Source organism: Platalea leucorodia, assembly GCF_965183815.1.
Source record: "Platalea leucorodia genome assembly, chromosome: 5".
Taxonomy (NCBI): Eukaryota; Metazoa; Chordata; class Aves; order Pelecaniformes; family Threskiornithidae; genus Platalea; species Platalea leucorodia.
This window is the reverse complement of record NC_138827.1, coordinates 10,560,526-10,575,681: the sequence shown is the minus strand read 5'-3', so window position 1 is coordinate 10,575,681 and position 15,156 is coordinate 10,560,526. Positions and strand designations below refer to the sequence as shown.

Genomic DNA, 15,156 nt, shown 5'->3' with positions numbered 1-15,156 from the left:
CGTAACTTCCCCTGGGCTCCCTGTGCCATTGCCAGGCTCTGGCTGTGCCCCCCTTCAAGGCGTACCCCTACATCCCGTGCAATGAGCGGCTCCCAGGCTGGGCTCTCCTTTCGCGACTCCTCGCAGGCTGCGGCTTTCCCAGCGAGAAGCCGTGCAGAAGCCGCCGCAGGTAACGCTGCGGCAGCAGGGCTGTCCTAGGGCAGCGTCAGCCGGGGGTGCCTGCAACAGACGAAGGCAAAGGCTCCGGAAGCTGCCTGAACGTAAACCCCCCCCAGCACATTGATGTAGTTAATAAACTACACTGGGGTATTAATTAAAGTAGAGTTTTAGCAGTTTAAAAATAGATCTTTTCCACAGAAATGTGAAATGCTGTAAGTATGGTAACAATATTCTTAGCCGATCTTATCTGGATTAACTACCATAATCTGCTTATTTTAGTCAACAACTCAACTCAGCCTTTTCTGAGCGTAAGTAGATGAAATTAATAGAATCTGCTTGAGCTTCTCATGTGATGGAAGTTACAGCAAAGGACACGAACAGCAGAATAACCACGGCCTGCAGTGCTTACAGTAGGACATTCCGTATCTTGCTGCAGTTCGGCTTCAAGGAGAAACCTGTAACAAAAAGGTCGGTTCCCGTCCCTTGTGCAGCAGGCCCTCAGCTTGGCAGCCACCTCTGCGCCCCCCACGGAACAGGATGCGAGCAGAATGACATAAGCAGTTTAAGAGGCAGTTTACTATCCACCCCTAACCTCTGCGAAAACACTCCTGACCTTTCCTTCCTCCGTAAGCCTTCGGGCTATGAAAGGAGCGGGTGCAGCTTCCAGTTCTTCTTGGACAAATACAAGGCGGGGTAGAACTGACCTTCGAGATGATAAAATTTTATTTAAAAAAATTACACAAAATAGAGGTTTTTACATTGTTGCTGTGTGATAACTACAGCCGGATGCCTTCCAAAGGGTGCACTCGGTTACCTACCTCGCTGTATTTGCATACAGTAATGCAAAAAATCCCTCGAACAAAGCCCACACCAATAAAAGAAATGCAGTAGCTGTCCACGTCTGTTCCAAACGTAGGTACTTTTCCAAATAACTCATTCACAGACAACAGGTGAGAACAGTTGCTATGTAGTACAGAGTTCAAAGACAGTGATTTTGTTCCCCCCTCCCTGGCCTGACGGGCTGCAAGGGCTATTACGGTGCTCAGACTGAAGTATGAGCACGTGGGTATTTAACAAAACCTGGGATGTTTGTAAACAAATTTAATTTATTGGCATTACTTACAAAATAAAGTATTAGACCATGATTTTCCATCATGTCTGTGTCAGTATACGGTTTTATTTTTTATAACGAAACAGAACGAGAATCGAAATACATCAGAAATCCCAGATTAATCAAGCTGCAGACAGGGTCCCACGTTGTCTTCCGAGTTGCTCTTGCGCCTAGGCGGCCATGCAAGCACGCGTGGGAGCGCGTTGGGATGTCGGTGTCTGTCTGTCTGCAATGCCCACGTCCCCCGGGGTAGGTCAGGTCCTGCCCCACACTCCCGAGGCCACGGCATTGCGCTCTGTGCCGCCCGCTGCAGGTTTCCTCTTTTGTCTCGGAGATCACTTGAAACCGCTACCACCGCTGTCAAGACTGCACCGTCCCCTTAAGATACCACATCCCGCCGTAGCTCACGCAGCAGTCCTGGGGAGAAGGGGAAAGTCCGTAAGGTCTCGGGAACCATTGTCTGGCTTTGGGACAATCAATGGGATCGGTAACAGAAGTCTCCTCTCCGGAGCAGAAGAGAGCAGGACTCCAGAGCAGCAGGCTGTCTCCAGCCTGAAGACCGTATAGCTTAAATGGAGGCGACAAACGCAAGAAGGGGAAGGTCGAGAGGCCCCAGGGAGGATAAACAACGCGATGGCAGCAGGAAACGGGGCTTTTTGGGGGAGAAGATGGGGATTGTGCGGAAGCCAGCTTAGGGAAGGTTGCGGGGAGGGGCGAGGACAAGGGGAACCGGGGATAAACACAGGCTGAAGCTCAGGTGGAGACTGAAGGGAGCGGTGGGAGCGGGCTGGAGCGCGAAAGCCGTCAGCGGGTCTGAAGCCTTTTCAGAAACAACCCCGTGATGACGACCTGTCAAACCTCAGAACCGCGCTTTGCTGTTCTGACCACACGGCTGCTGCGCTTGCAGCGGGCAAGCACCGCAGCAAAGCCGTTCGGTAAGCGGGTCTTCTCGTCGCTCCCTTTCTTACTCCTGTTAGATGAGCACCAAGTCTCTCGAGTTCTGAGCTAATGGCTTCTCTTTCTTTCGCTCCCACCCTCCCACGTAGGTAATTCAAGACGGGCTTAAGTACTGCTACAGAACTGGCGCCGTGGAGCTTCAAGGGAAAAAAATACCTTTTTTTCTGAAGTCTTGGGACTCGCACATTGCAAAAGCAAGTAAGAAATTAAATGAGGAGGCTAGAAAAAGGGTTGGCAGACTTGATCTGCAGATGCAAAAATACAAACCCTGTCAGTCTGTTCCTCTGTGTATAGAAAAGGAGCACACGCAGATGGGGAAATAGGAGTCAATAAATCCAATTTCATTCAAAGAGGAATCCAACCTCTTGTGGCTTAAAGAAGCCAGAGAATCTTCCTATTTCATTAAATCATACTTCTAAATGTTATTTCAGAAACAAAGATAATTCACATACTTCCGTGACAAATGTATTCAAGGCAAGGAAGCCCGAGACAACACAAGGCTGGTCGCACGATGACTTAGTGACTTACATAAAACCAGTACCCAGTTTTTTAGGGGAAGGTATTTTTCCTAGAAATAGGTTATCTGTTAAACAGCAACAGCACCATGAAAAACTAATGCTGGTAGAGTGTCTAAATGTTCCAGGAGAGCTGATACTTGAGCTCACCCAGTCGCCTGACAGACCTCCCAGCACAGGCGAGCCACAGGAAATACTGGCTAGCAGGCAGAAACGTCTGAGCTCGTTTTAATGGTAAGACGACCAGGTTCTTTCAGGCAAGACCAGTTTGCTTATTATCACAGCAACAGATCCGTCATTTTTCAAAAACGCTATTACTCCGTCTGCAGATCCCAATGTAATAAAGTACTTAAGCACTTGTATTACTGAAGTGGGTGACAGTGAGCAAAGGCCCAGCACCAATGATTAAAGTGCTACATTAGCTGGCAACTTTCTACTAAGCCATCCTGCATCGCTTTTAAAGCCTGTCAATCACGGCCTGTGCGGTCCGTACTTTATACCTTAAACGTCTTTAGCGAGTAAATGTTGCACCTTCAAAGACAGAGATGAAAGGATTCAAATAAACATTGACAATGAAATGCGGTAACTCCTACTTTGCCTGCTTGTTTTGGCGAGGGTTTTGCTCCGTACGCTGTTGCACGTCCTGCTACGAACGAAACGCGTTTCCTTCTGAACATGTGGCGCTTGTGCTCTTCAGCACGAACCGACGGCAGCCAGCTGGTGAACTCAGCACGCTGCAGAACCCTCCCACCTCCTTTGTGTTTAACTCCGCATTATTTTAAAATAACTCTGAAGTATCACATTTACTACACTCTATTCTCTGCTGCTCCAAGATGACAAATAAAGATTTGTTGCAATAATAACAAAATAACGTGTGAGTCAAAATCACTGCTCCTTGGAGGGAAAGAAGGTAGAATGAGACAAGTGGATTTTTACAAAAACAAGCTGAAAAACAGGCTTTGTCCACATGCCAACAGCAATTGTTCTAGCACCCTTATTATTTGTCAATTCAAGGTAAAATATGTTCCTTTACTCAAACCAAGCATTAAAACTCATGTATTAATTGGACCAAACCCACAACAGAACAGAAACTTACCTTTAACACTCTATCCACCTCCTGCTTGTTTAGATCTTCTCCACATTCTTGACTCAACTGATTCTGGATGACATTCCTGCGCACTCGATAATTTTTCGAAAAGAGTTCAAGCAAAACTTGGCGATGCTTTAAAAGAAAATGCATCATAAATACAAAGAGAAGAACAACTATTCCTATCTTGCTTTATATCAAAACTGCATGTGCCTTAGCCTGTGCAACACTGAACTTCATTAGAGGATTCTTGCTTCGTAATCCTGAAACCAGCCCGCAAACATCTCTCTCGCAGAGCCCCAGCCTCTGAGGGCCCTGCAGGCAGCTCTCCACACCCCGTGGCTACACCCGCACCTCTCCTGCGACCTGGGGCACCTCCAAGGTACAAGAACATGCTGAAGATGGGGCTGCAACACATTCCTCTCAAGTGCTTCCACAGGAGTTCGTGTGGTCCACTCCAGCCAGGAGGCTGGATACTGCTTGGGTCTTTCCTATAAAAATTTATTTAGATCATGGACACAGGAGTTACATTGTCCATCCACATTTTGTTAGGCACCTTCCCTTTCACTTCATTTACTCTGGTAGCAATTAGAATTCAGGGGATGCTCACATATGCTGTACTCATTTCCTATTCTAAGTATAAACAGATACATCAGGTAACAACATCAGTTCATCTCTGGTTAATGGTGCACTACCATCAAAAGAAAAAAAAAAATTGGACTGGATCCTGGTGTGAGGCCTGCATTGGAGAACTCTTTCCCCTCACAGGTTCCAAATTATTTGTATTCCACCGAGCTAGTTACTGACGTGTATTACCGACATATTATGTTGTTTCTGTGCACACTGCCTTGTCTTGCCACAGCAATGACCACCCTGTGAGCTAAGAGCTTCCTCTCAGCTGGAAATAGGTTGGTATTGAAAACCGGACACTTCAACAGGGAAAGAGGAAAACTACCTGCTGTACCACTTCCATAAACACGGATTCAAACAATGCCAAATGCTCAATAAAAATATATTTGGGAATGTCACTTATTTTTATCTTTACCTGATCGTAAGTGTCACCAGCTTCCCAAAGTGCATAGACCTTTAGTTCATCTGGTGAAGCAGCAGTCTGTGGAGGAAACTGAGAACAAGAGGCTGTTAAAAATAGCCATCTATTTAATGAGTTCTGCTTAATGATTCTATGATCCAGTATCCCTGGACACCTATTACTGAATCAAAACCGCCGTTGCCACGTCATGAGAACTGCTGAACAACACAAGCTCCTCTCCCACTCCGCACTGGAAGGGGTAACTTTGGTCGGGCAGCCCCGTGCCTGCTCAGGCACGGCCCGTCCCGCAGCCACGGGGCAGGCGCCTTCTCACGGGCCCGATGACTTCAACAGAAACACGATCTGTATCAACCCTGTCCTGCTGGGTGATCCTGCGCACGCGGACCTCGAATTAACGAGGGGCTAACTATGGCCTAGGGAACGTGACGAGCACCATGGCACCCCGATGCGTGCCTTGATAGGCCCAAGCTATGTTTGACTGATGCTTCTGGCCACGGTGGGGTAACCCACACCAGTGCCACGGGCCCTGTCTGGCACACCACCAACCATTTCAGAGCTTTAAAAGGGAACTGCTGGGCATACTGGAATCCCGTGAATTTTGCATGGGGACAGTTTCCCACTGGTGGAGGGTCAACCGCCACGTACCAGCACAATCCCAGGACTTGGACCTTAGCCGGTATTTCACGGCAAGATGTCTAGATCTTTCCTGTCAGCAGCGTTGGCTTCCAGGCCATCTAAAGCAGTATTCAGCTGAGCACCAAGTGCACTGCAGGGTCCTTCTGAAGGTTTTTACATTTACAGTGGCAGGTTTTAGAGATTCAGACTCTACCCTGTATTTATCTGCTTCACTAATCCCAAGTCAGCGTTACTGACAAGCACTGTGCTTCTGCTGTATTTGTCATCTCTGTTTTGGGGCAGACTACAGGACTCCAGAAGACTGAATGCTGATGGACAGTGAACCAGACACTTGCTCGTTTCAGGCTCCAAAAATGAAGCAGTTTTGTTTGCTTGTTTGTTTTTCCCCACTTGCCAAGCTAGATAAATAAATCTGTTTTTTCTGAGGCAGAGGCCTCACACCCTTGCACGCAGGAAAGAACACAACTGCCTCCCCTCCATGCCCCAAACTCCTAAAAAAGTAAAATACCATCCATTTGCCTGAACATCTCGCCTTGGAGCAGTGGCTTACGAGCAATGCTGGAATATGCCTTTGCTCCTGACATGTCTCTTCCTGTCTGTCACTAACAATTTATTCCGTGCTAACCACCCAGACGACTAAATCGATCATCTATGAAAAGCTAACAAGCCAGCCCTGATTGTTCCAGCATCCCTCAATCCTGGCTGCCGGTACAAACAAAACCTTTCTTCCCAGCCTCCCCCACACCACGCCAAAAGACTTGTGCATCGCAGAGCGAAAGACCAGGCTTTCCTTTCATGCTTTGCCTCTGATCTTATTGCAAAGAGGAAGAGTTTTGTCCAGCAGGAGCTGCCTGGTGGGATTAGCAGCTTTGGCCCTCACGTTGGTCCAAGTGGCTGAAATATAACAAGGTTTTACACTTGGTTTAGAGCCAGGATTCAGGTTTATTAGGCTCGCAACACCTGACATAGTTCTCTTCTCGTAAGGACACTTGCTTTTGAGGAATAATCTCTCTTGTATGCTTTCAGCACAGATAAAATCAAATACTTCAGCTTCCCTCCAGAAAAAAGGGAGCAGGAAAGGCAAAAGGCAGGGCACCGGGAACACCCAGCCACAAGCTCCCTTGCTCTGAGAACGTCACTCAACACAGACCTGGAGTGCAAACTCCTCTCGCCTCAGCCACACGGCTGAAATGCAGCTGTGTTTATCTGCCCATTCCGTGAGGAAACGGCTTCCAAACCAACACAATACTTATTTGGGAGGAAAAACCCATGGAATCTCCTCCTCTCGTCCAGCCTTACTCTGCAAACTGTTGCAAAGACTGCTGCCAACAGCACCCCGCTCTCTTGCTGCTGTCACACAGCCTGTCCACAGGAGTGGGAAATGCCATCGGCGACTTCAGAGACACATGCTGCTCTGTCCAAACAGCTTTTCTGTCTTGCCATCCGCTGTCTCTTTGCCATTTTATGTTCGTTATCTTAATCTCTCCAGCCTCACCTTGAAACAGCTCTCCACTACCTTAAAATCCTTCTTTAAAATACTTGCCCTCTGCCCCTTCCTGCCCTACGCCCCCAGAGCTAGTGCAGGGCTCGTAGGGTGAAGAACTGCTGCCCCGGGTCCCCAGGGCTGCCACGTTAAAACGGAAGCTCTCGGGGAGGAGCCCTTGGCTTTGGGACGTGTCTCACTCAAGCAGTGAGCACGCCCTGAAAATAGCCACTGCCAGGCAGGCCGGCGTTATAGCTAAACCCGGCTGAAAGGGGCCGAGTCTGCCAGAAAAAACTGATCAGCTGGAATAATCCTAGAGGTAAAAACTGTTGAGCTTACCTCTCCAGGAGCCTGGCATCGGCACTAGCCCAAAAGGCCCACCGTGAGCACAGGGCTGCATTCCTCTCCTGTTACCCTAGCCAGGCAGGATGCCGGCAACAGTTACATCATTTCCTGATGCCTCAGAAATATCCTCAAGATTTGGGCAGAACCTTGCCACTCCACGGACCATGGGAAGGGAGGTGGCAGGAGCCAGCCATCCCCATGCACCCCCACCAGTCTGCAGGGAATGGGTGCAGATACTGGGGAGCCAGATGCCTGCACAAACGTTTCCCGTGGGGCTGGACGCAGGCTCAGCCTGCGCTAGCTCCGGACACGCACACAGCCCCAGCATCTGCCCAGGATGCCTCTACTCGCCCTCTCTCCGATGGCAGCAGCAGCCCACTGCGCTTGGGTGCATCTGCCCAGGATTCGCTGTTTCTGTGCGTGTGCTTTTTCCCTCCAACTTGAGGATGCTACAAAGCACAGGCACGCACAGAACCCTGCAGGCACCCCCACGGCCTCATTTGCAGCTGCACTGGCATCTCTTCTGGCTCCCCACAAACACTATTTATCTCATACCCTGGGTGCAGTCGGTCAGCTTTATAATAAATTGTGCGTTCCCCTGGTAAGGTTTCAATTACCATTTTCAGCAACATGTTGTCTATAATAGGGCAGCATGCAAGCCAAGAGTGTCTTCACCCGCCACAGAACATCATTTTAATTACTTCAGATCATTGATTTTTATCACCAAAGTACTTTCAATTACAGAAAACTAATGAGCAACTATGAAATCCCACGCTAAACAACCCTCCAGGCTTTCCCTAAGCTCAGGCGCCCTCGTCAGAGCCTGACAAAATTGTCCAGGGGAACAATCAAGAAATACCAAAGTGTATGAGCCCATGCAAAGAGTAAAACCAGCCCTGGCACCTGTGCCATCTGCACAGAGCAACAGGGGGAGGCTTGAGGGTAACGATTTACATTGCTGATAACAGTACAGGCTTATACAGGCTCCTGTACAAGATCTCAAGTTTTGCAGTAAATTCTGGGTCAGCGGAACTAAAACTTACAGCAGACCTCCCACAAGAGATGTTCCAGTGACCACTTCTACACCTCTGCAGGTCTCCTATGACAGGGTTTTCCAGACAGAAGGAAGTTCCCAACCATGTCTCTTCAGGAAGATTTTATTTTGGTTGTTTTTTGGAAAAAGAAACTATCCCACTTTCACTCCTCACAGTCTTTAAGCAAAAGAGTGGATGGAATCATTTCCAAAAGCCCCGAATTTCCAAAGCAAGTAAGTCCCAGTCCCAAGTAACAGAGCAGCAATCACCTCAGCTATTCACCATCAGCATGGCAAATGTGTACATTACACCATGTAGAAAGGAGAGCCTAGCCAGCACTAAGAGGCAGTTCCAGGCAAACATTACCCCAGGACTTGGAAGCTGTCAAGAGAAAGCAGAAAGTACCGAAACTGGTGGTCTCCCTGGTGGCATTTCAAGTCTGTTACTCGATTCCCAGGTGCAACAACATGTACTTTGCAGACGGCTGAACATGTTATTTCTGCCCCCCTGTAGCAACCCTTATTCCTTAGCTGGGTTTCAGCTCCCATCCTCCAGGCTCTCTCTCGTCAGCCTGCCTGCTTCCTCCTCCTTCTGCCTTGCCTGCTCTTTCGAGCAGTTCACACGTCTCTTTTCCTCTCTCCCCAAAGGCAGCTGACTCCCAAGCTCTTTCTGGTTGCAACCCAATCAGCACTGCCAGATGTCTTGTAAAATTAATTTCCTTTTAGGCTCTTTCCCATGATGCCAAATTCCTTTTCCTTTCCTAAGCAATCTACTGTCACACAAACCTGGCTCTGTCTCATGCAATCACACATGTCATTTCCATAAAGACAAAGAAACAAAGACACCTCTGCAGAGCCTAGGAGGAAAAGGACTGACCAAAGAAACCTGCTGCAGATACGGTTTGTCGCTTCCCAGAGGGCTCTGCCGGGTGTGCCCTGCCGCTCCCAGGCAGTCAAAGCCACCTTTCCCCCCCAACTCTGTCCCTGAGAGAAGGAACTTGTGCAACTCCAGGTGAGCTGATGGGAATCTGGGACTGCCTTAAATGACGTTACCAGGAGCAAGTTGGGACAGTGAGTCACTGCAGCCCAACAGCTTGCACGTGGAAACAGAGCTCCAAAGACAACTAAGCTACACAGCATACCACTGAACAAAGAAAGCAGAGTGCAGGGCCTGCCAGAAGCAGAACGGCAGACAGACCTCCAGCAGCTTCAACATATCCAATATCGGACAGCTACTCAGAGCACATCTGTTCTTCCAGTCCACCAGCACAGGACACAAACATTTCACAGCTCAGATATTTAACTGCCCCATCCAATCCCTCCTCCCCAAAGTACACCAAGGGAAAAACATACTTACAGGCACCAAAATCTGTTTGCAGCCAGTGTCCAGCACCATGTCCTGTAACATTTTGTCCGAAATGCCACTGAACAACGTATGTCCTGGAGGCAGACTGGCTAAGTGAAGGTTAAATAACCGTTTAAGCTCACTCAGGGTGAGTACAAATTGTTTCTTAAATGTTGACGACACAAATGCCTTCAGTTCTTGGGCTACCCGGTCAATGCAGCCTCCAGGCAAGTGGCCATTTAAAGAGTCCGTGGAGTCCTCCTCCGCATGGAGGCCATTGACAATGCCGTTGTTCATGCCCTCATAAGCCGAGGTATCCATCGGCTCCTCGTCACTCACAGGCTCCTCTTTAATGCGGATATTGGAAACATCCATCTTGGCTGAGGTGTCACTTGATTTCATCTCTGCCTTTTGCTTCTGGAACTCCTTCTCCAGCTGCCCATAGTTCTGCTTGACTTTTGCTTTAGCCATGTTGACCCTTTGCTCCCCAGAAACCAGCAACGGATGAGCTAGCAAAAAACAAAAGATACTATAAATCTCACCATAACCAGGGCTCCAGTCTTGCAGAACGCTTCTTGAAGGGCTCATAGTGAAATAAATCCAGGAAACATCATCTGTTTGTGAAATCTAAGGCATAAACCCAGTTTATTGATTAGATTTTACTTTGTTTTTTTTTTTTTTTTGTGGTTTTTGGGGAGCATGTTTTTTGTTTTCTTTAAAGATAAACATGTTGACAATTGTAAGCCAGATGCTTGGGAAAGGGTGTTCCAGGCAAGGAACCTGAAGCAAAGACAAAGTGCACTTGTTCAATCACTAGGGCCTTTTATGCAAATCAGGAAACCAGGATACAGACTGCTTACACATCTTTACTGGTGCCCCAAATGCTTTGCTCAACAACTTTTTTTTTTTTTTTTTTTTTTTTAGAGTATCTAGTGGCTGGTGGGGTCAGCACAAGGATGTCCTATAGGTACAGCGAGGAGATTGAAGGGGTTAACAGTGAACCTGCACACCCTTTTAGCATGAGGTGCACAGTATGACAGCCTGAGACCCTCTTCTTAGCATTATTACCCAGTGATGGGGAGAAAGAGAGCCCTTTCCCATGCGATCCTGCACCTCTTCCCATGTCCTCTCCACACCCAGCTATCTGAAGGTGAAAGGAAGGGGCATGTTGGCAGCAGAGGAATCCAGTCTCAATGCCAAAGGAAGGAGTGCTGTGTTTAAGGCAAAAGCATGCACAGCACACAGGCTGTTATCTTCTCTGCTGTTAGGCTCGCTAATCCTCTCCAAATAACCCAACACCTAATCCTTCCAAGCAGATCAGACACAGGGTACTGAAATGGATTCATATGCTCGTTTGTCAGTTCTGCTTATACTCTTCATTGGCTTCAGTGTCTGGCAATGAGCCAAATGCCTCATTAAAACTCTCTGGAATCTCAAGTTTTCACAATCTTTTAGGATTATGGAGCAGCTACTTTAATATTCTCACTGGCATCCATGGCAGAGAAGGATGTCAAAAAGAGACAGCTTCACACCTCCTTACAGTCCCCCGCTAAACACATTCTTCATTAATTGCTCAGCCCTCAACCGCACCACAGAGAGCCCAGTGCAAATCAGGGGAAATAAAAAAATCACCCCATGCACATTAGCTTGCAAACTGAGAGGTGAGAATTACTTGTGCCCCGGCCCCGTCCTCTCTTCAGAAGCTGCTTACACCCTTACACCGTACAAGCTGCCTTAAATGAAGAAGTGGATAACAGAACCAGCTGATTTTACACTATCAAATCGTGAGTCTCCAGTGCCAAAGAATCCTTCCTGCTCTGCTACAAGGATGCTAGAGTAAGCTTGTGTCACCCCAACATCAGTGATGTTAGTAAAGACCAAGATCTGTCTCAAATAACCCAGAGGAAACCGCGAGAAAGGAAAACTATCAAACAAAACAAGACCAGTCCCCACCACGTTCAAAACCAGAGAGGAACTCCAAAACATCGCCCAGGAATACGGAGGGATGCATGTGCTTCAAGATGATCCAAGCGCAATTCCATTTACCTGATTGTGCCTCTTGTTTCTTTGGTGTCAAGTGCTCCTTTAAGAGATTATAGACCTTTTCTAATCTGAAAGACAAAGATAAAATATACCAGGACAGTTTCAGTTGTTATGCCTGCATGCAGCCATGCCAGCTTTAGCCATTAGCTAGAACACTCAGTTTCTCCAGGGAGCCAAGGAGCAGGAATGACTTGAACGATGCAGTGACGGCCCCCACCACACCACTGCCTGGTGACTGTGAGGGGGAAACCTTCAAGGCAATACAGACCAAATTACCTATCGACGTCTACAGAAACTTTGTACTAGATAGTTCTCTGTTTTTAGCTTATTCCCCAAAATAAAACAAGTCATTTACTTGGCCTGAATGCCCATCCACAGCATATGTTGCCTCTGAACTATATCTGGATGCTTCTTAACAAAGTCTTCATCATAAGGGAGCATGAACTCCCAACCTTTGTTTATTCTTGCCACAGACATGTGCTCTAGGAAGTCTTTCACATCTTCTGGGCAAAGCTAAAAGAAAAAGAAAAAGCATAACTAATATGGAAGTCAATTTACATAGGACATATGCAGCCATGCAGCAATGGGCATCGTTCCATGAGACAGGAAGAGCTGGGCTGATTTGGTATATATGGGGCACCGCCAGGAATACACACCCAGCTAAGTCAGAGATACTCATCCTTCTCTGCAGCACCAACACTTTCACACGATCTTAAAAGCACAGGACTTCAGAGAGCAGTGGTGATTAATCATCTGAGAGTCAAATAGCTCATGGCATGTTTTGTGAAGAAAAGGGAGTTTCCAAACTGAGATGAAAAGACTGTATTGTAAAGAGAAGCATATTCTACAATGTTAATCTTATTTTAGAGCTGCAGGTCAGACATGCTGCACCTACACATGCACAGCTTTTAAGCAGCACTGGATCTTGCGTTCAAAAAATAGAGGGTCTGTGCATAAATTGACTCATGTTTTATCATTCTACTGTATTTTAAGGAAATTATTTTTTGTTCTCTTTACTTAATGTTTCTCATTCATTCGCCAGTTTTAACAGAATATTCAGGTGCCTAAGTTGCTTTAAAGCTTTTATTCAATATTGACAACTGGCAAATGCCAACAGAAGAGTTGCTCTTCTGTAACACACCCGAAGCAGAGTAGCTAGTGTGGGCTGCACAAGCACTCATCTGCTTTGGTGCACGATCAGTCAGCTTAATTCAAACTGTGTCTGGCTTTCCACTGAAACAGATGAGAGGACAAGATGCATTCCAGTGGCTCAGGTACAAGGACAGTCATATCCTGTGGAGTCGTGGTAACTGCGGGAGCTGCTCGAAACATTTCTAAAAAGAGTATCTATCTATACCTGTTCCAAAGTGAAGGCCTGCCTGGTGAGCAACACTGCAAGCCAGCAGTAACGCAGACACCGTGAACCTGCGAAAAGGCTTGCAGCAGCACCCACTGCCAACCCACAGACAATGCCCAACAGGTATCACCAACTTCTGATTTAGGAAGAAAAAAAATCACTCACTTTTGTAACTGCTGCCACTTCCTTTCTCACAACCCAGCGGTCCTGCGTGAACTTCCACATCTACGAAGGGAACAAAGGAGAAAAACCTAGTAACTGTATTTAGCAGTTGCTTTACTGAAGTTCTAGTAATGACCCTGTTCAATGATGTTACCAGAGAAATGGAAACTCCATTCCTTTCAAAAATGTGGAAGTAGGTGATTCTCGGCCAGGTAGTGGGAAAACACTTTCTGGCCTCTTCTGTCCTCAAATGGTCATGAACACAGTATCAAAAGCTTCGAGAGTCCATGGTTTGCCTTGGTGAACCTGTGACTACAAAAGCTCTGAAGAATCTCTTGAACTCACACTCCATTTTGCTTCCAAAAAAAAAAAAAAAAGATCTACTGCAGTGATGCTGGGACTCCAGAAGTCACACCTGAGGCTCAGCTTCTCATATCCCTAATCATCAACCTAAAGAAACTCTTCATCCACTTCTGTTAATGTAGGGGCCTGTAGAGGCTGACAACTCTTGCCCTTCTGCAGCACACAGCCTCCAAGAAAGTGCCTGTTCCCTTCTTCACTGCACATCACAGTCACTTACAGTTATGACGAGGTGGCCTGTCACTCTCGTATTTGTGCCCAGTTAACGGAAAAGCTAGGTGCTGTGCAGAGCAGCTCCTAAGGTCTAACATCCTGAGAGGCAGCTGCTGAGAGTGGGCTAACAGGATACATGAGGACGTGCGCAGCACACTGTCTGAACATGACCCTTGATTTCTTCCTGCCTCCGTTTAAGTAGACTACAACCTCTCTTACTCTGTGTGTATTAGTAATGTTGTGAGGAATTCAAAATCTCATTACTGCCAATTTCTTACTGCCCTACGACATCATCTATGCATCCTTCTCTCTGATTCAGCTTCTCTGCCCATAAACACACAAAACCACCATGCTCACTTTAGGGCACAGGGCATTTTTGTTTTAAGCACAAGAAGCTGCTGCCCAAAGGAAGCATCTATCAGCTCTACTTGCACACAACTCTGAGGCAGCCATTTCTCATTAGGCACTTTACCCTTGACTAGAGCCAATGGTACTCACGTCCTCTGAATTTATTATGTGAGAATCTGGGGAAAAAACAGAAGCTTTCAGAAAAGATACAAATTACTTTTCCTCCTCCCCAAAGTACAGCATGGAACAGGTGGACACTAAAAGTCACTATTGGCCATAAATATTTTTTAACCTTATTAATTACTTTACACAAATATACACAGGGAAATAAAATTAACTTTTTAAGCTAGAACACATTTTCTCCACAGATGCAATACAGCATTACATACTATTTCTGAGCCTTATGACCAGACATTTCACTTTGAAAGCCAGAAATATGGATGCTTTCTATTTGCTAACATTTTAACTTTTCCCCTGTTGTAGAGCTAATCAGCAAATTACCTGCCTTTAAGATCAACACAGATCCATTTCTCATGCAAGGTATATTTGGCATAATTCAAATTAAAACAACTTATCTTTACATCTTAATCGCTAAAACACTACCTCTTACTTAATTGAGCATAATAATTTCTGGTCCCTAGAACTTTACGCATGACATGTCACCTAATCTGCTGTGTCCTAAAGACTTATGTCACTGGGTCACACCCGAATCCAGGTCTCCATATGGCAGTGTCATGGGCAGCCATCAAGACACAATAAAAAGTCAGTTTCAATCACCATCAGCTTTATCTTACACTAGTACTGTAAGATCCTTAAAGTCTCTTGCACAGCATGCTCCTATTCAGAGGTAAATCTCATAAACAAACTTTGCAAACATGGTGAACAGTCAGGTCTAACCGAAAAAAATGAGAGCAATGCACTCGTCAGCTTCTCTTTGATGGGGCGGAAGCC

At 46.7% G+C, this 15,156-nt stretch overlaps 1 protein-coding gene across 2 annotated transcripts in view; it reads right to left on the bottom strand.

Moving 5' to 3' along the window:
• Window positions 1-918: 918 nt before the first annotated feature.
• POLR3E (RNA polymerase III subunit E) overlaps window positions 919-15,156 on the bottom strand; it is a 30,491-nt gene continuing 16,253 nt past the window's right edge. Inside the window, exons 15-21 of one of the 2 annotated variants that reach the window (XM_082311798.1) lie at window positions 13,288-13,347; window positions 12,121-12,278; window positions 11,769-11,833; window positions 9,735-10,231; window positions 4,875-4,952; window positions 3,839-3,964; window positions 919-1,687 (exon numbers count right to left, since the gene is read on the bottom strand). In XM_082311798.1, coding sequence (XP_082167924.1) covers window positions 1,631-1,687; window positions 3,839-3,964; window positions 4,875-4,952; window positions 9,735-10,231; window positions 11,769-11,833; window positions 12,121-12,278; window positions 13,288-13,347 — 1,041 coding nt within the window. In that variant the 3' untranslated portion in view covers window positions 919-1,630. Of the gene's footprint in view, window positions 1,688-3,838; window positions 3,965-4,874; window positions 4,967-9,734; window positions 10,232-11,768; window positions 11,834-12,120; window positions 12,279-13,287; window positions 13,348-15,156 lie in introns of those variants that run through there. The other variant, XM_082311799.1, reaches the window with a different exon arrangement.